This window comes from Thamnophis sirtalis, unplaced genomic scaffold (genome assembly GCF_051295495.1).
Source record: "Thamnophis sirtalis isolate CommonGarterSnake01/CBP01778 unplaced genomic scaffold, rThaSir2_p1.2 scaffold_11, whole genome shotgun sequence".
Taxonomy (NCBI): Eukaryota; Metazoa; Chordata; class Lepidosauria; order Squamata; family Natricidae; genus Thamnophis; species Thamnophis sirtalis.
The window spans coordinates 40,752,157-40,770,106 of NW_028261391.1; the positions used below are offsets into that span (position 1 = coordinate 40,752,157).

Here is a 17,950-nt window from a genome sequence, read left to right on the forward strand (position 1 = left end):
CCATTTTTGTAACCTCCTGACAAATCAGTGCGGAATCATTCATTTAACAGCTATGTTATTAACTTAACAGTTGCAATGATTCACTTAACAACTGTGGCAAGAAAAGTCATTAAATGGGGCAAACTTGCTTAAGAAATGTTTCACTTAGCAACATTTAGCAAAATTTAGTAAATTTTGGGTTCAATTGTGGTCCTAATCAAGGACTACCTGTATTGGCAGAATATTTAGTACATAAATTCATAATTTTTGATAGCCTCTAACAATAGAAGATAGGTAATTTGGAAGTGGATAGCAACAGATATTTTGATCACATGGAAAATATATATACAAATATAAGATTACAACTTTTTGACAAAATGATAAATGAACAAAAAATAATAAATTCAGCCATGAAATAGTTTAGTATAAATGTGCATAATAATTCTGGTTTTTATATATCGTTTAATTTATACTTGCTCCTGTCTACACATATGGAAACTGGAAAACTTTTGAACAAATAAAGTAAAACTGTCAAACAGTAACTAATGGAAAGACAGAAGGTTATTAAATATCATTTACAGGGATCATAAACATTCATTTTCAAAAATATATTCCTGTATCAGATTGTTCATTTTTTGTCTGTGGCAAAGATAAGGAGGAAAAACAACAACATTGTAATCCTTTAGTCAATTCATAAAGATAAATGGCTAAGGTTCAGGAATCTGACAATATATAATAGAAGAAGGTATCTTTTCCATGCAATTTGGCAGCAAGAGAGCAGCCATCATAAATGAGTAATGTGCTGGTTTCTTTTGGTACACTGGAAACAGTAAGCTCTCCGTGGAAAAGCTGGCACTCATGAAAGCACTCAGAAGATACACAAACTGACATCAAATATCTAGTTGGCTGAGTGGTATATTCTAATGTGCTTCATTAACAGATTTTCTCATTTATGATGTTTGTATGTTAAATTTCCAAGGAATAGCATCTGTCACAGCAACATTTCTTGAGCTGCAACTGGAGGAGCTAACAGATTTTCAGAAGCAACTGAGAGCAGAAGAAACACATTAGAGAAAGCAATCTCATAAACATACTACCAGTTCTGTCTTGCATTGTAGCCTTTATAATGAATGTAAAGTTGCATTCTTCACTTTGAATTTAAATGAAAAAAGTATAGGCTTCATAGAGTGTATAGCTTCCAGAAAAATCCACTGGACGTGAGGACTAGAATGCTTGACACTGATGTTCTGTTTTGTTAAGGTTCAAAACAGCTGGTTCTCACAAAGATTGCATTGTTGCAGTTATTTATAAGATACGTACTGCTACCTTTTACTTTGGATCCACCAGCAAACACTGGAAGTATTTTTTCATAATGCTTGATACCCAATGATTAGTCTTCTAGAAGAGGAGGAGGATTGAGATGAAGCTGAAAAGTCTCATTTTGGAAGACACTATTCAGGGCAGAATCCCCTCGGGAGACTTGGACAAAACCATGTTTTTCACCACCATGATCTCGAGACAATTCAGTCAAAAGTGCTAGCTACAAAATAAAAGAAATATATACATATATATTTATGCAACATTGCTATTGTAAATGATAAGTTTATATAGGCAGTGAAGAAACAAATTATTTCAAAGAGGAAAGATCAACATATTCAGGCATTATATATTGCCTGAATTTTTATTAAAATCACAAACAACAACTTCTGCATTTTTCTAACCAATTGCCTTAAAACATTCTTGGCTATATCACAATAACCATGCATGTAAATTACATGTATGTAGGAAAACAATCCTAGTAGAAGTCAGATGTGAACAATAGTTTTAACTAGAAAAGACAAAGATAACTTTCTGAAAACAAAGAGTGTTTAAAGAATAAAAATGTAAATACTGTATATACTTCAGGAAAGTATGAACCATTCCTGAAGGAAACTTCAGACATTCTACCAATGAGTGTCTGTCTGTTGCAGAACAATTGAATGTTTTATTTAAAATATTATTGTGCATCAAAAGGCATGGAAGAACACAGTCAAAATAGGTCAAGATGCTGGAAAAACCTTCCCCTGAGAAAAGGTAGTTTATCTAGGGCTGTTTAGCTTGGAAAAAAATAGTTAAATGAATTATGATAAAGTTGAAAAAAAATCAAGCAATGTTTAAAGAAAATAGAGACAGAGAAATTTTTCATCTTCTCTGACAGAGCTTCTGTATGCTTTTCAATGGCAGTTGCTATTGAAAATAAGCAAGGCCAGGGGTGTCAAACTCGATTTCATTGAGGGCCATATCAGAGTTATGTTTGACCTCAGGGGGCTGGGGTGGGTGAGGCCAGAGTGCGTGTGGCCTGCTCGATGTCACTCATGTTGAGGGATCCTGTGATGGACTCAGCACTCTGCCAGCGAAAACAGGCTCCGAAGCTCAGTTTCTAGCTGCGAAGCCTCTTGCAATCCTCTGCCAGCAAAAATGGAGCTTGTTTTCACTGCAGGGGCACCACAGGCCAATCCCTCACCATTTCCAGGGCGGCTCCACAGGCCAGATCTCAGCACCCCGTGGGCTGGATCCAGCTTGAGGGCCTTGAGTTTGACACCCCCGAGCAAGGCAAAGCAATTATGTTTACTGCATTTCCTGCTTATAGGCATAAAATAAACATTTTATTGGTCTAAATAAGATTTATAACTTGATAGGACCTTTATTTCTTTCAGTGTGTTTTTTTATGTCCATGCCTTGTTTATTTTCCATCCAAGACAAACACAATGACAACAACGATCTTTATGATAGCAATAGCAATAGCACTTAAACTTATATACCACTTCACAGTGCTTTACAGCCCTCTCTAAGCTATTTACAGAGTCAGCCTATTGCTTCCCCCAACAATCTTGGTCCTCATTTTACCGACCTTGGAAGGATGGGAGGCTGACTCAACCTTGAGCCGCTTAGAATCGAACTTCTGGTGTGAGTAGTGAGTTAGCCTGCAGTACTGCATTTGAACCACTGTGCCACCATGGCTATGATATTTCAAATACACAGTATAATGTCTGAGAGCATGACATAGTTTGATCCAGTTTGTATTAAAAGGAAAATACAAAATTACATTACCCTTGATGTTCCACGATATAGACGACAGAGCTGGTCAAAAGCTTGAGCTTGCTGAGGATCCAACACACACTCTGAACTAGTCTGAAAAATGAACATCCTCAATTTAAATAACAGGGTAGAAAGCAACATTTGAGCCAAACATCTGCTCAATGCAAGAATCCAAATTAAAGCATCACACAGTATCCAAACCTTGCTTGAACCCATCCATTGTCAAATTGTTCTTAATGTTAGGAAGTTTTATTTTCTAATATTCAATTGGAAACTTTTTCTACAACTTTTATGTATTTTTTGTGTCATAGCTTTTGGAATAATGAGAAACACTAAGTTCACATGGATAGACTAGAAATCCATAAAATTTATCAAAAAACTGGCATACTTATATAACCAAATTCAAACAACATGACATAATTCCTTAAAGGACTTTACACCAATGAATAATGCTGTAAATACTACAGCCAAAGATTATGCCATACTCTTTACAACAAATTTCTAAACTTATATACTTTACAACAAAGAAATATTAGCTATCAATGTAACTTCTTCTATGGGATTTCAGATACAGAGTCCTGTGAAAAAATCAGGTGGAACAACAGCTGATGACCTCTTTCTATCGGTCCACCATAGAAAGTGTCCTCACATATTGTATTACAGTATGGTATGCTGGTTTAACAGCTACGGACAGGAAGACACTACAGAGAGTGATCAATTTGGCACAAGAAACCATTGGTTGCCATCGCCAGATCTCGCTGCTTTAGCAGAGTAAGGAAGATACTCAGAGAAGATTCACACCCTGGTCAGTGTCTCTTTGCACTTCTACCATCAGGCAGAAGACATCAAAGAATAGCCAGCCAAACAAACACGTTTAAAGATAGTTTCTATCCTTGGACTGTGAGACTTTTAAATACAACCACAATCATTCCATGTACACGCTAGTTTTTTTTTCCTTTTTCTTCCTTTTTTCATTTCTGTTATAATTTTGCACCAGTGAGTTTAAAACCAATTTCATTGTATTTAAGTACAATGACAATAAAGATTATACTTATACTCATACTTATACATTAGGACTTTGTCAGGTTACTATAAGTCAATGAAATATAAAATTTAATTACAGGAAGGAAGGAAGGAAGGAAGGAAGGAAGGAAGGAAGGAAGGAAGGAAGGAAGGAAGGAAGGAAGGAAGGAAGGAAAAATAATCCAATCTATGATAATCAACCCCAAGGGAGAACTATGCAAGTTAGACAGTATCACCACCAGGTGGATTTGCAGTTGGCTGACCAATCACACTCAGCATGTACTCCTCAATGGAACTGCATGTCCATGAAGGAAAGCACAGAATGGGGTACCCCAAGGTTCTGTCTTGGTCCAGGCCTCTTCAACATCTTCATAAATGACCTATATGAGGGGACTGAAGGGGAGCTCATCAAATTTGTGGATAACACAAAGCTAGAGGGAATTGCTAACACTTTAGAAGATGAGATGCAAGAAAAGAATCTTTAGAAGAATCTTGAAAGACTTGGACCTCTGGTCTCTATTCGACAAGATGTAGTTCAGTGGTGAGAAATGTAAGGTCCTGCAGTTGGGCAGGGAAAACCAAATGCACAACTACAACAAAAGTGCCTATGATAGGGTCTAGGTCGTTCTGGTAAACCACCATTTAAATATGAGTCAGCTGTGTGCAGTAGCTGCCAAAAAAAACCTATGTGATCCCAGGCTGCATCAATAGAAAGATAGCATCAAGATCAAGATAAGTGAAGTAGCACTCTGTAATGTAATAACGAGATGCAATTAGAATACTGCATCAAGTTCTGGTCATCCCAATACAAAAAAAGACACAGAGGCTCTAGAAAGAGTGCAGAGAAGAGCAACAGAAATCTGGAGGCTAAGTAGGCATGTTTAGTGTGATGAAGAGAAGCTGTAGGGGACACCACATACGAGTCTTCCAATACTTAAAGAACTGTCACAGGGAAATGGGGATTGATTTATTCTACCTAGCACTTGAGGTCAGGACAAGAAGCCATATATGGAGGCTCATAAGAGGGAAAACCAATCTGGGAACAAGGCGGAATTTCCTGACAGTGACAACAATCAACCAATAGAACAGCTTCTTTCCTATAGTTAAAGATGCCCCATTGCGGGAGGTTTTCAAGAAAAGATTGGACAACCATTAGTCCAGGATGGTATTGATATAAGGACTTCTGCCTTTGGTCAGGGAAGTGGAGCAGAAGACCCCCAAGGTTCCTTCCAACCCTTTGATTTTGTGAATGTTAATTTTATCTACTATTACCTATTCCACCCAATTTTGTATCATCCACTACATGATAAACATTCTCTGAATCCCAGATGATATGTCACTAATGACAATTCTGGAAAAATGAAGGGTTGATACTATGACCAAAAAATTGATAAATGTTCTTTGACATGATTTTTGAGAAAGCTATGTATCCACTTGTCATGCCATCAAGCCCTCAGTTAGCTAACCTGCCAACCATCATGTCAGATGCTATTGTGCCAAATCTTTTGCTAAAGTCAAGAAATATGTTCTCACCATCTATTGAGAAAGTTACCTAAACAAAATATGAGGTAAGAGCACTCTGCCAAGATTTGTTCTTGATAAATCCATACTGACTTCTATCAAATACTGCATTGTTTTCAAGGTACTTTTAAGATGAATCAATCCCTAGAACAGTGATGGCGAACCTTTTTTGGCTGGTGTGCCAAAAGCGGGGAAAGCACAGGGGGGTCGTGCGGTGGCTCAACCCAGCATACACATGTATACTTCCATCCCTGTGCGCATGCGCACGCGACTAGTGCTTCCTCCCTCCACTTTTGGTGCGCTTTTTTTGCCCTCCCCAGGCTCCAGAGGCTTTCTAGGAGCCTGGGGAAGGTGAAAACAGCCTCCCCCGTCCCCGGAGACCTTCTGGAGTGCGAAAAACCTATGAGCAAACCAGAAGTTCAGCAATGGACTTCCGGTTTGCTCGTAGGGCCATTTTTTGCCCTCCAGAGCCTTCAGGAGGCTTCCCTGAGGGCTCATGAACGGCAAAAAACGGCACTACGGAGAAACCTGAAGGCTCCAGAGGGTGAAAAATGGCCCTACGAGCGAACTGGAAGTCCGTTTGGGCGAACGGTCAAATCAGAAGTCAGTTTGGGTGAAAAACGGCCTCAAAAGAAGGCCAAAGTCATCTGGCCAGCACATGCATGTGCGATGGAGCTGACAGGGCAACGCCTCACATGCCCTAACAAATGGCTCTGTGTGCCACCTGTGGCACGTGTGCCATAGGTTCACCATCACGGCCCTAGAATGTTCCCAGATATCAATGTCAGACTAAATATTTTGCAATTTGTAGGACTCCACTTCTCCTTTGAAGAGAGGGGACATTTGCCCTCTTCCAATCATTTGGGAATTCACCAACCTGTGATAAAATATTTTTGTCAAGGATACTTGATACTTGATAAGGTTTTATCCAGATCACCAGCTAGTTCTTCCAGTACCATAGGATGCAAATCAAAGTAAAAGGATATTTCCTGACTATATTTTTAATCTATCCTTTTTCCCATTTCCTGATGGAACACATAATTGTTGTTCCTTTGAACATGATGATCAAATAAAATATTGAGTGGCTTCCCTCTCCCCCCCCCCATTTCTAGTTTCACATATTTTGCTATCTTCATTGAGCAGCTGGTATATTGATTTTTGTCTTTTCCTTTTCTTTTGAACAAATCTAAAGAAGCCATTTTCATTACCATCCTTTGCTAATCTCAGCTCATTCTGAGATATTTTTTTCCTGTCACCAGCTCTGCAATTCAAGGCTGTCTGTAATTTTCCTTTATGATGTGGTCCTCTTTCCATTTCCTGTCGTGTTTGTTTGCTTTTAGATCTTTATGAATGCTCTGAACAATTCTTAATGTTCTGGTTGCTATATTTTGAGCAATCATCTTTTAAAAAATATTTAAATAATGAATGCAACCCTCCCCATATTGTAAAGAACTTCTGAACTGGCATTTCATTTAATATTTATCCTAATTTATTCTCCAAGAACTAAAAGCAATTGAATAAGTGAGTTTAACTCTCAGTGTGCAAGTAAATACGAAGTTACATGACTTTATATGTTGATTACAAATTACAGTAATTAAGCAACACCAGGTTTTTTCTTTAGAGTTCTATACACAATAATGTAGAATAATTGCTTCCCATCTTAAGACAAGATACAGTATGTCTTCTCCTTTGCAGTATTTCGTTTATACATATTAATCAATCAGATTTTTAAGGATATTTATTGCAAGTAATTTTGTTATTGCCATGGAAACAAATGCTGCAGGCATTTTCTTTTTTTAAAACTAAAGGAAAGTTCTGTAGGGAATCCCTTAGAATATCTAGCATCTACATTATGCTGCCAATATTAATGCTCGGACTAAATTAGGATATATGGTACCTTTTGCTTAAGAACTAGCAGCTGGCCAAGAAACTAATAGTTCCACCCAAGAATATTCTTGCTCAGAATGTTTATATATCATATTGAATTAGACTGAATCATATTTATTTAAAAATGGTTATTTTTATACTATATACAGCTTTTCTAAAATTTACAAATATACTGTAACTATGGTAGCATGTAAAAGCTGAAACTACATTCTGAATGTAAACTATACATTATTTCTAGGAACAATCTTTTGATCAAGTAATCTGACATACATTCTTAATTCTATGAATGGCAATTGCAAAAGGTTTGAATTATGAAGTTTCCACATCTATTTTCTCAAACTTACAGACAAAATTGTATGTTGTATCCAATCACACTAATACATTTTTTCTTTCATGAGAATAAGAAATAGGTTGTGATGTCATACCATTCTAGTTCTGAGGATATGGTTTTATACAAAGTTCATTGTCCTGAAGCTCAGCTAAGCCAACCATTATGGTCCTTGGACTCAAACTCAGCTCAACTTTGCATCAGGAAAAGCTTTTCTAAAAAAAGACTTTGAGGTTGAAAGTCTGGATCTCCCTCTGGAGGCCTAGTTCCACTATTGTATACGTCTTAAGGAACAAAATGATAGCCATCCTTCTTGCACTCAGAGAGAAGGAGATGACTTCTGCATATCCATCTAAGAGACATGCTGTTGCTGCTACTTTTGCTCTTAGTTTTGGCCAAAATGATTTTTCAGCCATCTGTTATTTTGGAAACTGTTCATTGACTCTTCCTAGCTTCATGCAGCTTTTATTGGAAGCAGCCTCTAAATTTTTTGGTTCCATCCTGCTTCCCTCTTTGTCTTTCTTGGTCTGAACTGGAGAGGATTGGAGAGGAAATATTGTATGAGAAAAAAAATACAGTCCTTGCTGTTTAAAAACATTCAAAAGATTGAGCTGTAGACAGGCAAATCTGTAGGAAACGGTTGTTGACATACTGCAGGACGAAACAGAATTTGAAACTTAAAAATACTCCTAAAGTAAAGTTCTTCTATTCAATATAGCCCTTACATTTGATATATATATATATATAGCAATCATCTTTCCTGTGTATACACTTTATTTTCCAGCCCGTTTCCCTTAGCAGGTTGCTCACAGAGAATAAGGGAGGGGGAAGGGGAGAGATAGTCAATAATGTGTTGCACTCCTGTCACTTCACATATAGACCTCAACAATACTTCAACATTCAAGCTGACAGTACTTCTCAGAAGAGCAAGAATGGCAGAAAGGAACTATTCTCCAGATGCTTGGTGGCATTTTTTTAAGCATCAATCCATTTTTTGATCAAGGAAAATAAAATAATAGAAGCCTTGAATGTATATGTTAGAAATGAAATGGCCATTTAGGCTTCAGTAGATGTAGTAAAAGCATTGGATAAGGTGTAAATTAAGGTTTGGGAGTAAGTTATGAAGTAATATTAGTTTCCAATTCAATTTATTTCTTGGATAAAATATTACTATTTGAGTCCCTTTGGAACAATAGAATTATTTCCCCTATAATAAAAACGAGATACATAATATGTCAAGGATGCCCCTATCTACTTTAATGTTTAATTGTGTTGGGAACTGGCATTCCTAATATAACCATCTGGCAATATTTGAGGTATCCATGAAGCAGAAATTGAGAATAATTTGCTCTTATATGCAGATGAAACTTTAGGCTTCATAAATCAATATTAAAAATAATTACAAAGATTTATGACAATGGTACAGAAACATGGTAACTATTCTGGCTACACAAATGGGTAAATCTAATATGCCAATTGACAAAAAAGAAATCTGTGGAATTAATTTGGTTTATTGTTCTGATTTTATTAAATACTTGGGGATAATTATTCCTAGGAAGATATTTTATTTAATAGATATAAATATTTTGAGTTATAGGTTAACATAGCTATGATTGTAAACAGGAAGAATAAATGCAATGAAAATAAATGTTTCAAAAGTATATTCTGAGAGGGTTGCCTCTCATATTTCACTTCAATATTTTAGATCAATTGATAAAATAATGTTTTTTTTTACAAAATTATAAAATGTAAATGTTATAGGTTTCTTATGACAGTTTTGTTTTTAATTATCCTGATTTTAAAGTACACCATAATAGATATTGACTTCTGTAATAGGATGTAATTCAACATTCAGAATCTAAGACAGATTCACATGCTGACATGTAAGATATTCCTAAATTATTACTTAAGAGAATAGCCTCCTCATCAGATTATACCAAAGCTTTGACTATATAAGTAAAAAAGACTGCCTTAGCAACTTGAGAGATAAACTAGCTGCTCAAATTTCTATCTTTTTTTTCTATCATCTTTCAGGTAAATCTTGTTAAAGGAAATGGTGAGAGAATCTTGTTTTCTGTTGGGATGAACTATCAAGAGCTTAATTATTGATTGACATTTCCCCCCCAAAGGTTTTACTTCCTGAAAACCTTTTGGTGATTATGATAGATGGACACTTTCAAACTGAACACAAATATAATTTCAGGATGATTATATTATGTAGAATCCTTGAAAAATATAAATGAACTTTTAATGACTATATTTAATCACGAGTTTCACACACGATTTGAGTTCAACAGAACTAAAAGTGTTTTGCTGCTGATTTTCATTTGTACTCAGTGTCTGATGTATCTCGCTACAGTGTTCAACAACAGTCAGCCAGCACTTATGGATTCCAATTGCCCTGATATCGTTCCTCTATCGTGACAATGTTTTGGTGAAGCCTTTCATCATGTTTGTCATTGAATGCACTTAGATTTGGGGGAAAGAAGTCCAAGTGTGAATAAATCTTCAGTGACATCTTGCACTTTATAATCTTGTATACTGTAAAATTTGCCAACAGCTGAATGTAGATTGGTGCTCGGTAGTTGCCAAGAAAATTCTCAATGAATCTTTTTTTTGTCCAAAATAAGGTAATTTGAGCCTGTCATTTGTTCCTCTCAAATGAGAAATCTGGACTGATTTATGCAATGATGTTATTTGTTTTGTTAGCTGTTCAAGATATTCTGAGAAATCTTCTCCAGCATCTATATTTAAAAGCAACAATACTCTTTCAATCCTGCTTCTTTAAAGTCCAACTTCCACAGAGATTTACAGGGAATACCACTACTTGCAGTATACTGATTTTTGTAAGCATAGACACATCACTGCAGCTGACTATATTTTCCAAGGCTTTCATGCCGCTGTACCAGTTTTCTTTCGTCTGTTATTTGGACGTGTCTTTTCCCATTTGTCCTTAGCTTCCTTAAGTTCATTCCATAGTTTCTATAGTTGTTTATAAATGAGGCTTAGGATTTCAAAGTGATTCCTGACATTCTCTTTAAAGTAGAGGGCATGTGTTTAAAATGATGTTGGGAAAACTAGCTGATTTTCTTTTTCTTCTTTAGCTTAGCCTGGAACTTGCACAAGAGCAGTTCATGTTCTATTCCACAGAAAGCAGTTAATCATGTCTTTGATGTTATCACTGAGCTCCTCCACTTCATTTAATCAATAATATAGTCAATTTAATTTCAATTAACTCCATCTAGTGATTTTGATGTATACAGATATTGTTTTAATATGAAAACAGTGTTAGCTGTTCATTGTAGCAGAAATTGCTTCATTGTTTCCATACTTCATTATTTCAATTTCCTAAGCCATACAATCCAAATATACCGTATCTTCCTCCTTAATATTTCCAACTTTGGCATTCCAGTCTCCAATCATAAGCAGGGCATCTTGCTTGCTTGTTCTATTGATTTCAAATTGAGCTTGAGTGTAAAATTCATTAACCTATTCTTTTTCTGCATCAGTAATTGCAGCATAAAGTAGAATGCTCTTCAGATCGTTCACAAAGTCTCACTGATTTTATCTGGTGTCAGCTTCTGCCTTGCTGTTGCTTCAGCTGTCATGAAACGGGGAGGGAGGGCTGGTATTTGGGAGGGGTTATTCGATGTGCTGGAGGAATGTTCTAGGATGTACAACAGGGTTGGATTGCGCATGCGTGAGTGCTTCCCGCCTGGACCAACGGCCTCGACATTCCATCTTCGTGAGGTCTTTTTGAAGTTATCTCACACCTGACATTTGAAGGACTTATGATTGGCCTGAGGCTATGATCCTAAGGGGTGGGGAATGGACTATTCTATATATCAATCGCTTTCGCGCCTAATTAAGTAGACTTTGCTTCGCAACTGCTCGCTTACCATTTGTAATTAGTAAAAGTGCTTTTGATTTCCAACACATGGAATTTCTTAGTCTTTCTTTCCTAATTATTTAATGGAGTGATGCTGACATCTGGTCACTTATTGCACTATGGCCTATACCCTTCGTAACTATAAAAGGAAGGCCATTCCTTTTTTGTGTGCGCTTCACGTCTTAAGTAATAAACAGTGTGACCTTCTGACTGAAAAATGTCCAGTCCCATCTCATTATAATTTACTATGCCTAAGGTAGAAATTCCTATTAATTTCATTTCATCTTTCACTGTTGAGCTTTCTCATGTTCATATTTTTTTAATCTCCTCAGTCTTCTTTGCTAATATCTCCCAGAAACATCCCCTTGCCATGATGAGGCTAGAACTTGGAAGGATCATGACAACCTCAATAATGTACTGGAATGAAAATGGATACGTACTATTATGTAACACTCAACTGGATATTTACCCTTGCATTTCAACAAGTACCTACTTCTCATTACTATAGGAATTATCTTTCACCTAAGGTATTTAGACATATTAAAGCATGATTGGGTTAAAACAAATTAAAATTTAATCTCAACCTAGAAACTGTTCTAGGTTTTGCCTTGGGCACAAAACCAGTTTGGTGACCTTGGGCTAGTCACTCTCTTTCAGCCCTAAGAAGCTGGCAATAGCAAACCATTTTCAAAATCTTGTTAATAAAGCTGCAGAGACCTTTCCAGGCAGTCGCCAGGAAAGCGGCATGTACAAAACTGGCATGTATACCCACACACATGAAAAACTAATGACTTAGAAGAATAACTGATTTAAAAGCGAAGGGAAAACCTTTTGCAGTGGAGGAAATATATGCAGAAAATGGGATATTCACTCTTAAATAGTTACCGTATTTTCACCCATATAACCCGCGGGTTATATGCGGTTTTTACATGCACAGCGCCCCCCTGCGGGTTATATGCGTGGGCGGGGTATACGGAAGATATTTTACACGATCGGAGGCTTGCACAGGCTTCTTTCTCCGTTTCTTCCCCCACCCCGATCTCAGCTGTTTCCTTCTCCTCCGTTCCTTTCCTCTTCCCCAGCTTGCGCAGGCTTGTTTCTCCATTTCTTCCCCCACCCCGATCTCAGCTGTTTCCTTCTCCTCCGTTCCTTTCCTCTTCCCCAGCTTGCGCAGGCTTGTTTCTCCGTTTCTTCCCCCACCCCGATCTCAGCTGTTTCCTTCTCCTCCGTTCCTTTCCTCTTCTCCAGCTTGCGCAGGCTTGTTTCTCCGTTTCTTCCCCCCCCATCTCAGCTGTTTCCCTTCTCTCTTACTCGTCGCGGGTTATATGCGTGGGCGGGGTATACGGAAAATATTTTACACGATCCGGAAAACCCGCGGGTTATTTGCGTGGGCGGGTTATTTGCGTGGGCGGGTTATATGGGTGAAAATACGGTAATTAATAATATCTTTTGACACAATACAAAATAAATATAATTGATCAAAAATCAATAAATAGTAAATACATATAGTTAAAATATCTCCACTAAGTTAATCCACCAACATTGTCTATTGGTGCTCATTTATTAAATTCACATAAGGAAAACTGATATATTCTAAGTGAGCATTTTTTACTTTGCTCTAGCAGCTAGATTACTTAAAAGCTTCTGAATTATATTAAAAAGCTTGCAATCGACACAGGAATCAGCACTGTGATAAAATTACAAAGTATGCAAATGCAATTTTGGAAGACATTTAGAAGAAACACTTAAGATCCCTCTTTATGTTCCAACTTTCAATTAAAAGCATAGCCTTTCTCTCCTTCATACTCGCATATACAAATACAACCACTGATGGAAAGGATTTATCTTTGTTTATAGAAATTCAGATGTGAGTAGACACAAAATCTGGGCAAGGCTCAGCACATTTCTGGTCACACAACATGCCTATTATTTTTCGGCATTTGATTATATAATCTTGGTAACATCACTAGTGAAGAAGTACCAATTCTTCTCCTGTGTAAAGGTTACTTCAGTGGGTAGGTCTTTCCCCATATTTATTTGCATGTAACTATTATGTACAATTTTCTTTCTAGTTGTTATATAGGTACTCGGACCAGTTACATACATTAAATAAGTCTCAATTTAGAATTTTAAAAGTATAATAATTAAACAGACTAACAACATGAAATAAATAGTTATGAGTGGGGGAAAGCCAATGCTTTCAGAAGGCATAAAGAAAAACCACTTTTATCATGATATCACAACAGACCTTTGGTTTTTATTGAATCAGGAATGTATGCACTACTCACTCAAACATGTTAGCATTCAAACATGATAAGGACTATATCAACAACATTTTGGATGGCTGATATAACACATGTTTTAGATTACAGGAACAGCTTCATTTTTGTAGCACTTGACCTGAAGCACCAAGAAACATCTGGTGGTGTTCTTTGGGAGGCTTTTGAACCCATGGATCCCAAGGAAATCCTCTGCAATGTTACTTGCAGTTTGGATGCCCATTCCTCCTGCCTAATTAAAGCATCTATGAAAAAATCAGGAATTGAATCTGGGTTGCAGTCAACCCTTGGAGAGAAGGACAAATGTCAGAAGTGCTCAAAAAAGAACTAGATTTTACCCACTCTTGCCCATTTAAGAAGGCAAGACCTGAATCCAACAAAATTGGACAACTTTAATCCTAACTCTCCTTTAGGGAATATTATTGGGAAAGTGGTTTTAGAAGGATATGGAGGATATGAATTTTCTGAACTCTTCCCTGTATGGATACAAGTCTGGGCATGGATCAGAACCCTAGACCTATGATCTATAGCAGGGACTGGGTAAAAAGTGGTATGAATTTTTTTCTCCAAATCTATTAATAGCATTATTGCTGTTGAACACAAAATCCTTCTGTGGATACATACTGTTATGTTGGCTCAGGTCTTATCTCAGTAGGCAGGTCCAGAATATGATTCTGGAGGGAAGGTAGGGGGGGGGGGATCTATAGATACTTAATTATGGAATGTCTCAGGGTTCATTCCTTTCCCCTGTTCTGTTCAACATCCATGTGAAATTGTTGGGAGAAACCTTTCAGTGGTTCAGGATGAAGTATACTAATATGCAGATGACATTCAGTTATAGTTTTCTACCTTGGGCCTGGACCCATTATGCGATGCTTTGGAAGATATGACTCAGTATCTGGAAGCTGTCAAGGTTTGGATGAGGGGGGAAAAAACACATTCAAACTCAACCTGAAGAAGACAGAGTGGCTGTTGATTTAGAGATTTATTTCAGGGCGGTAAAATTGATGGAGTTACATTCTCCTAGAAAGAGCAGGCAGGCAATATAGGAGTTTCTGGACTCATGGATCAAAGAGCAGGTAAAGGCTATGGCTAGAAACTTTGGCTGGTGCATCAGCTGTGGCTTTACCTAGAACAAGATGTACTGAAGATTGTCATTTGTGCTCCATCATCTCTTGATTATTTCACTGTAATTTGTTACCTACCAGGCTATGGTTGAAAGCCATTTAGAAACTTTAGCTGATCCAGAATGCAGAAGCATGCATGCTCAATGGTCAATCACATTACTACAATATTGCATTTCTGCTGCAGAGCTGCACAGGTTAGTCGTAGGTTTTTGAGTATAATTCAAGATAGTGGTTATTGTTAGGAATATAATCTAACGGTTGGGTTGGCAATATATAAATCATGTAACAATGCTATACCTGTTTCTTTAAATCATACTGTAAAATGTGATTGGTTGCTGTTTCCTCAATCGGCCATAAGAGCGAGACAGAATGACTGTTAGCTCTCTGTTTTGTTAGATGCTGGGCTGATCTGATCTGAGTGTTTTGGAAGCTGGCTGTTAGAAAGTGCCGTGAGCTATTGTAAATTTTGCAACTGCTAGCAAACTTTGAGTACCGGACTGTTTGTATGATTATGGACTATGTTATTTGGATTATCCCTTAACTGAAAGACATTGATGACTATCTTATCCGTGTATGACTTGGACTGTTTAATGGACTCTGATACCTCTATTTCCACGAAAGTAAAAGCCTATTTAAACTGCAGTGTCTCTGTATGCTGGTTTTTGTGTTCTCCAACACAACTCTCACAGCGCTTCTCTGAACGCACTCGCTCTCCCAATGGGGAGCTTACCTAGCAGTTATTACCCATAAAGCTCATTATGGTTCAGGGACTGTATATCTTAGAGACTGCCTTTCCCCATAGTTTCAAGCCTTTAGGAAGCTTCTACTAAGAGTCAGCTGTAGCATGAGGGGTGTGTGTGTCTAATCTTGCATAAATTCCCCTCCTCTGGAATAGCTTGTCCCCTGAAATATGAACTCTCTGGACTCTCCCCATATTCATGGTATATTCATGGATGCTTGGGAGATTAACTACACCCCATGATGCTATTTTCCATAAATTCATAATTTAGTCATTTACTTTTGTGGCTACTTTAATTAATAATTAGTCTTATTGTAACTTTTGAAAACTATCTGAAGTCAAGTTGGTTTCAAGTGGCAGACTAAATCAATCAATCAGTCAGCATATCAATATTTTAAGAATGGGTCACTTCTTCAAGTCTTACCTGAGCAAGTGATACCGGAGTTCTTTTCCTCATTTCCAAGGAAGTCAAAGTTACTTTCTCTCCTTTATGACTTGCACTGCATTTAAAGCAAGTCCACCTCATCTGTCCTGTTGTTTCAGTGCCACACTCTTTACTTAGCAGACAAAGGGAATGGTACAAATGGCCGCAACTGTTATAAAAATAATTACACATATTACATTGTATGCACACATAACATAACACTGAATACCTAACATGTCAAAAAGTATAATCAAATATAAAAACTTTTTTACAACAAATATTATACTTCTAAAAAGGAACTTAATGTTTAAGCCATTTTTAGACATTAACAGTGTAATGTTATAGTTATTTGTTCAGAATTCCATGCAACTTCCTATCACATACATATGCAATGGAATGCACTCTTAAGAAACCTTCCTTCTACACTTATTGCCTGCTACATCAGATAGTACCAAATCTCACTTTTAAAACCTTTATTATGATAATTAAGCCACGAGAATAATTCTAGACAGAGATTTGATTGCATTACTCATAGAACAATCATCACTATGTTGACAAGAATGGATAAAAGTCAAGTTTTTTTAAAAAAATATTGTTAAAAAAGAAAACATTGGACATGGTGAAACTATCTTGGTGGTCTCTATCCCATACAGCAAATAACACAAGTCTCCTGTGAATTCAATATACATTGCTACTTACTGATTATATATGCATACTTAACATCTTCTACATAATTACAATTACAATTGTAATTACATAATATACTACCTATATTGCCTTATGTTTTAATCTATGCATCCTTGTGTTTATTCGTTCCGACTTCCCTTCCTTAAATCCAACCACTGATAAAATCTATCCCAAATCTCATAGTACCCTATCTCTCCTTTATTTTTCAATCCTAGCATCAGTCTATCACATTCTGCACAATCAAATATGTTCTTATTTCTCTTTCTTTAGGTATGTTTCCACTCTTCCATAGCTGGGCATAAACTATTCTTGCAGCTGTTATGATATGTAGTGCTAGATATGTTAACCCTTTGCTTAAATCCTCTTTAATAATTCCTAATAGGAATATTTCTGGTTTGAATTCCAATCTCTGTCGAGTCATTTCTTCGAACCACCTTCAAATCTTTTGCCAATATTCTTTAGCTTTCCTACATGCCCACCACATGTGGTAGTAGGTGCCCAGTTAAAAGTCAAGTCTTGAAGGCATCTGAGATGGGGCCCCTCTTTGGAAGCAGACCTTTCAAGAAATACAAATTTACCTTTTTTTTCTTTCTTTTCCTTTATATAATTTGTATTTTCTTTCTATCTATTTTTTTTTAATATATTACTTTTATTTTTAATCCATACGATCATAAGATACTTTAGATAGAGGGCAGTGCCAGGTGTGGGCCCTGGGATGTCGGGAGGATTAGGGATGGGGATTTATGGGGGGTGGGTGGGTGGGTGTTAATATAGTCTCAATAAGAAAAAGAATGCACTTGTATACGGTTGTTCTTTTTTTTTTTCTCTTTTCTTTCTTTATATTTTTTTTTCCTTGGTTTATTTTATTTTTTATCATATTATATTAATAAACAACAGTTGAATAAAGGAATACACCAAGGAGGGAGGTAGAGGGAAAGAAGAGGGAGGAGTAAGGAAGGAGTAAGGGGAATGTAAGGAGGGCGTGCTGG

The 17,950-nt window shown here is 36.9% G+C and overlaps 1 protein-coding gene across 3 annotated transcripts in view; it reads right to left on the reverse strand.

Moving 5' to 3' along the window:
* Nucleotides 1-69: 69 nt before the first annotated feature.
* VPS8 (VPS8 subunit of CORVET complex) overlaps nt 70-17,950 on the reverse strand; it is a 110,496-nt gene continuing 92,615 nt past the window's right edge. For all 3 annotated transcript variants that reach the window (XM_087725595.1, XM_087725593.1, XM_087725594.1), the window contains exons 44-46: nt 16,275-16,443; nt 3,070-3,150; nt 70-1,519 (exon numbers count right to left, since the gene is read on the reverse strand). In XM_087725595.1, the coding sequence (XP_087581721.1) occupies nt 1,370-1,519; nt 3,070-3,150; nt 16,275-16,443 (400 nt within the window). In that variant the 3' untranslated portion in view covers nt 70-1,369. The remainder of the gene's footprint in view (nt 1,520-3,069; nt 3,151-16,274; nt 16,444-17,950) is intronic.